The sequence below is a fragment of the Psammomys obesus genome, unplaced genomic scaffold (genome assembly GCF_907164565.1).
Source record: "Psammomys obesus unplaced genomic scaffold, mPsaObe1.curated_primary_1811, whole genome shotgun sequence".
In the NCBI taxonomy this organism is placed as follows: domain Eukaryota; kingdom Metazoa; phylum Chordata; class Mammalia; order Rodentia; family Muridae; genus Psammomys; species Psammomys obesus.
In genome coordinates, this window is record NW_026596035.1 from 10,934 (window position 1) to 17,295 (window position 6,362).

The window sequence follows — 6,362 nt, forward strand, 5'->3', positions numbered from 1 at the left end:
CCAGTTCCATCCTCTCTCTCTCTCTCTCTCTCTCCTCCCTCCTCTTTTCTTTTCCTTCTCCCACCCGCCCCGGGCTCATCAGGTCGCATCAGGACTGAGCGTGTCCTCTTCCCCTGTGGCCTGGCCAGGCCGTCCCGCCAGGGGAAACTGATCACAAAGCTGGCAAGGGAGCCCGGGCCCCATGCAGTCCCCACTTGAAGCCTGAGCTGCTCATCTGCTACAGCTTTGTAGGGGGCCTAGGTCCTTGGTTGAGGCAAGGACCGTCCCAGCAAGCCCCTCTGGGGGCCCTGGTTAGTTTTTCCACCAGGCACGAAACTTTGGAATCTGTTAAGAATTTCCTTTGGCTCGTTTCGAGTTGACGCTGCAAATCCAACACCCCCCAAACAGCCTTCTTCTGTTTTCCCTTGGAAAATCCGTCATTTTAACGGTGTCGTCCCGCCGTTGGGTGAAAGGGGTCAAAGCTATCATCGTATCCTCGTTTCCTCAGCAAGAACAAAGGACGTGAGGAGACGAAAGTGATGTAAAATAAGGAACCAAGACGGAGAGGACTTGAGGATGGAGCTCAGCCATACAGGATATACTGTTGTGATGGCATCAAAGACACCCAGCGATTGCAATTTAATTCAGGAGACACAAAGAACGAGGATGAACCAGGTTCCATGATGGAACGATGGAGCTGAAGGTGACACGGGCCTCGGCCTTAGCATGGAGCAGACTCTGGGAGCGCTGAGTTGGCATTGTCCACGGAGGCCAACCGTGAGGCCGTGTTCTGCTGTTCGAGGTGCTGGAAAATCGCACCCAGTCAGTCGCCCTGTGTACCCTGAGACTCGGGGACCTGACACCGGCAGAAGCTTTTCCATTTCCCGAGGCCCCACTTGTCAATTGTCGCTCTCAGAGCCTGGGCGGTGGCTCTTCTGCCCAGGAAGTCGTCTCCCGGGCCAGCGAGCTCAAGGCTCTTCCCCACGTCTTCCTCTAACGGGTTTCAGGTGTCTGGTTTGGTGCTTTGACCCACTTGGACTTGAGTTTTGTGCAGGGCGATGAGGATGGATCTGTTTGCGTTGTTTTCCCGCGTGTGGACATGCAGTTGGACCAGCGCCGTTTGCTGAAGCTGCTGCCTTTCTCCCATGGCCCGGTCTTGGCTGCTTTGTCGAAAAATCAAGCACCCGGGGGTGCGTGGGTTTGCTTCTGGGTCTTCTGCTGGGTCCCATTGACCCACCATTCTGCTTCTGTGCCAGCACCGTGCAGTTTTATGACTGTTGCCCCATGGTACAGCTTGAGGTCGGGGCTGGAGACACCTCCAGGCGATCTGCTGTCGCACAGGATCATTTTGGAGATTCTGGGTTTTTTGTTTCACGTCATTTTTTCTTAAACATCGAGCGTTCCCATCCGCCCATCTGCAGTGGTTTGAAGACGCATCCCCTCCCAGGAAGACCGCACTAATCGTCCAGGTCAACCCGGGCGACTGCAGGTTCCAGGATGGCGAAGCCAGAGCTCGGATGGAGGCGCCACAACTCTTTGGAAACACCTCTGGGTTCCTTGTGTCCGTCTGGCTTCTCTGGCTGACGGTTGCAGGAGGGACAGGGTTTTAACACGCACCTCTGGGCCACCGGAACTCGTCACGTAGACCAGGCTGGCCTCCAGCCCAGTGAGCTACCCCTGCCTCTGCCCCCTACTGATTGTCCCTCCGATTTCTCCGACGTGCTCGTAGTCCTGTTCATCTCTCCGCTCGTCTCTCTCTCTCTCTCTCTCTCTGTTGATTGTCCTCTCTCTCGCGAGGCCGTGTCCTCCTGAAAGGGTGCAGAGATGACACGGGTGAACCTCCCCATCCAGTTTCCTCCCGAAATGACTCGGTGATCACGTTGGCACTCCTGTGTGAGGAGAGACGTCGGGGGGGGGGAGCACCGGAATTACAGGAATAGATGTTGGCAGGGACATCTACATTCACAGCGTTTCCACTGTCACGCGTTCTGTTATGCATCTGTTTGGGCTGTTCTAGAACGGAATGACCTATGGCGACCTGCACGTGAGCTTCACGCGGGAAGAGTGGGCCTTGCTGGATCCTTCCCAGAAGAGTCTCTACAAAGATGTGACGCTGGAGACCTACAGGAACCTTACAGCCATAGGTAAGACAGTGACTTCTTGTTCACTCTTCAAAGCGAAGCGAACTGTGCTTGTTGTTCTTCTGTTCTTCCGTTGGGAACGAATATGAATGTTGGAACAAACCAGGCGTGTTTCAAAGGTTCGCCGAAGAGAGGAGCTTAAAGGTTGGCCTAACGTCCAATAGTATATCATGGGTTTTCTGGTACCTGTTTCAGGCTACTGTTGGAGAGAACAGGAGATTGAAGACCACCGCCAGCGGTCCAGAAGACACGGGAGGTAGTGTTTCACGCGCAAGCTGCTTCGGCTATGCCTCGGAAGACATCGTAGTTTGTCCTGGAAATGTCAGGAAGAGCAATAGTGTTGAGGAAAGAAAGAAAGAAAGAAAGAAAGAAAGAAAGAAAGAAAGAAAGAAAGAAAGAAGGGAGGGAGGGAGGGAGGGAGGGAGGGAGGGAGGGAAGAAGGAAGAAAGGAAGGAAGGAAAGAGGGAAGGAAGGAAGGAAGGAAGGAAGAAGGGAAGGAAGGAGGGAGGGAGGGAAGGAAGGAAGGTGGGAAGGAAGGTGGGAAGGAAGGAAGGTGGGAAGGAAGGAAGGTGGGAAGGAAAGTAGGAAGGAGGGAAAGAAAGAGGGAAGGAAGGAAGGTGGGAAGGAAGGATGGAAGGAAGGTAAGAAGGAGGGAAGGAAGGAAGGAAGGAAAGAAGGAGGGAAGGAAGGTAGGAAGGAAGGAGGGAAGGAAGTAAGGAAGGAAGGAAGGAGGGAAGGAAGGAAAGAAGGAGGGAAGGAAGGTAGGAAGGAAGGAGGGAAGGAAGGAAGGAGGGAAGGAAGGTAGGAAGGAAGGAAGGAGGGAAGGAAGGAAGGAAAGAAGGAAGGAAGGAAGGAGGGAAGGAAGGAAGGAGAGAAGGAAGGAGGGAAGGAAGGTAGGAAGGAAGGAGGGAAGGAAGGAAGGAGGGAAGGAAGGAAGGAGGGAAGGAAGGAAGAGCCCTGCTTTTGAGTGTATTGGTGACTACGACATTTTCACAACTCCGTGTCCATCAAGGCATCCCTCTGAGAACGAGGGCAAGGGAACAGTGTCCTAACAGACGTCCCCGTCTGAACCATAGCACTACAGATTCGCAGTAGAACGGCCGATGTCTTTTGCCTCAGGCCAACTCGGGGATTGCAGAAAGTATCCACACTGAATGTGTCCAAAACCTCTCATGGAGGGGATTCCTCAGCCAAGCTGGTTCCTACCCCTATATTCTAATAGGAAGGTTGCAGAGTTTAGCCAGAGGGGGGCAGCTGGTGAGAATGGAGACCACGGTGGAGCCACTGGTCTGGAAATAGTGAAAGAGTTCAGTTTGGGTGAGCCAAGTCATCACAGGTCATTTCTGAACTGTCCCCGTCCCCTGATTATTAATGCCAACTCAAGCCTAAGGCTGTCAACCGATCAGAATGTCTACGCCAAGCCGGGGACTGCCAATGGGCTCAGCCAGTACCACCAATTAATCTTTCCACCTCGTCCACGAAATCCCACGTCGGGCAAATCTCGACCAACCCTAGCCGCGTGTGAGGATGCTTCTGTTTGTCGCAGCCCAGGAAAAGTTGTGAGCGCAACGGGTGTGGCCAAGCTGACGTTTTCCATTTCTCTTTAATAATGTGAAAAACCTTATATTTATTTATATATTTTTAAAGCATATTAATATATATTAATTAAAATACTAAATATATTAAAAATCTATTAAATACATTAAATATATTAACTATATTAAAATATATTAATATATTAAAATATATTAATATATTAAATTTAAATGTATATATTTAAAAAATTAAATATATTAATGTATATTTTTAAAAAATGCCCTACGTGAGCCACGTCATTAATGCTCTTAACGTCACCGGTATCTTCAAAGGTGCAAAACAACCACAGCGAAAGAGAAAACCATGAATGTCAACCAAGTGATAAAACTCTCCAGGGGCCGGAGAGCTGGCTCCGTGGTTAAGAGCACTGTCTGCTCTTCCTGAAGGACCCGGGTTCAATTCCCAGCACCCGCAAGGCAGCTCACAACTGTCTGTAACAGATCTTTACCCTCTAATGCACGTAAAAAAAAAAAAAAAAAAGCTTTCGGATTGGACCAAATTGTAAATGGGCCAAATGCTGATAAAGAGATCCATCAGCATCATGAGTTTGGTTAAGCTTACACACGTGTCAATTGTGTTTGCAGGCCTGAGAGAACAGCACCCGCTGGAGAGAAGCCGTGCGCGTGTGATCGGTGTGGCAAAGCCTTTTCGCAATACTTCAGCATCCAGGTCCACAAAAGGACACACACCGGGGAGAAGCCCTACCGGTGTGACCAGTGTGGCAAGGCCTTTGCACGCAGCAGCCTCCTCCTGTACCATAAGAGACCGCGCGCTCCAGAGAGACCCTACAAACTGATCAAAGCAGAAATGAGAAGAGGGACATGAAAACAGGCTCCGGAGAGAGCCAAGGAAGCGGCACGTCATACCACAGAAAACGGGAGGATCTAAAGGAAATGGATGATTTTCTTGATGGGTAGCTATCACTCACCGTAGTTACCTCGAGAACGGAACCCACAGCCCCTAAGGATGGAGAAGCCGTCATCAAAAGTCATCCAAAAAAGTCATCGAGGAGCCCTGGGCCAGATGGCTCCAGCGCAGAATTCTACCAGACCTTCAAAGAAGAGCTAACGCCAATACTCCTCAAGCTATTCCACAAAACAGAAACAGAAGGAACGCTGCCGAGCTCATTCTACGAGGCCGGTCACCCCGATACCTAAACCACACGGAGACCCAACGCAGAAAGGGAATTTCAGGCCAGTCTCCCCTATGAACATGTCCACCGTGAGCCAAGTAGGCTTCGTCGGAGGCATGCAGGGCTGGTTCAGCACATGAAGATCCATCATCGACGTAATCCACCACAGAGACAACCGAAAGGAAGAAAAAAACAAACCAAAGAAACAAACACATGATCATCTCCTTAGATGCTGAAAGGCCCTTGACAAAATCCAACACCCCCTCGTGTTTAGAGTCCTGGAGAGATCGGGGATAACCAGAACATACCAGAACACAATAAAGGCGATCATCCATCAGGCCAAGAGCCAACCTCAAGTTACATGGAGAGAGACTTAAGCCAATGGCACTGAAATCAGGGTCAAGACGAGGCCGCCCTCTCTCACCTCACCGCCTCTCTTCGATACAGTACTTGAAGCACTAGCCAAAGCAATAAGATAGGTGAAGAGGAGCAATGGAGATACAAATTGGAATGGAAGAAGTCAAAGTACCGCTGTTTGCAGACGACACGAGCGACCCCCAAAAGTCTACCAGGGAACCCGGACCTTCAGCAAAGTGTCTGGATACAAAATTAACTCAAAAAAAAAAAAAAAAAAAAGAAAGAAAAAGAAAAGAAAAAAGTCAGTCGCCCTCCTGTACGCAGAGACAAAAGGGCTGAGAAAGAACGTAGGGAGACGACACCCTTCACCACAGCCACAGGGGACCTAAACTATCTCTCTGCGACTCCAACCAAGCAAGGGAAAGACCCGTACGACAAGAACTTCAAGCCTTTAAAGAAAGAAACATAGCGAAAAGCCACCCACAGATGTGATGCGGTTCCCATCATGAGCCCGACACACCGTTCTCCAGACCTGGAAAGAGCCACCGTGAACCCCCTTTGGGAACAAGAAAGAGGCCCAGGGTAGCCCACACCATCCCGTACAATAAACTGCACGGCCCTGGCGATAGAAACAGGCTGGTGGATCGGCGGAGCCGGGCTGAAGACCCCGAAACAACCCCCACCCCTGATTATCGACAAAGAGGCCGAATGCAATGTGGAGGAAAGAAAGGCAGCGTCTTCAGCAAATGGGGCTGGGCCCGACGGGATGTCCACATGCGGAAAAGCGCAGAGAGATCCATGCTTATCACCCTGCACAAAAGCAACGTCCAAGTGGATCAAAGGCCTCCACACGAAACCGGAGTCGCTAAACCTCTTAGAAGACAAAGTGGGGGAAAGTCTGAAACTCATGGGCCCAGGAGGCAACTTCCTGAACAGAGGACACCGACAGCACAGGCTCTGAGAGCAACCGTCGACAAGTGGGACCCCACGAGACTCTTCTGTACAGCAAAGGACACCGTCGTCGGAACAGAACGACAGCCTATGACATTGGGAAGGGATCGTCACCGACCCCGCATCTGACAGAGGGCTGATATCCGGAATATACAAAGGAACTAAAGAAGTTAAAGAGCAACAAATCAAGGAATCCAAGTTAAAAA

At 50.8% G+C, this 6,362-nt stretch overlaps 1 protein-coding gene across 1 annotated transcript in view; it reads left to right on the forward strand.

The window, feature by feature from the left end:
* Positions 1-6,362, forward strand: part of LOC129687313 (zinc finger protein 431-like) — a 9,388-nt gene extending 3,026 nt beyond the window's left edge. Inside the window, exons 2-4 of the mRNA XM_055621632.1 lie at positions 1,997-2,123; positions 2,316-2,376; positions 4,301-6,362. Coding sequence (XP_055477607.1) covers positions 1,997-2,123; positions 2,316-2,376; positions 4,301-4,541 — 429 coding nt within the window. The 3' untranslated portion in view covers positions 4,542-6,362. The remainder of the gene's footprint in view (positions 1-1,996; positions 2,124-2,315; positions 2,377-4,300) is intronic.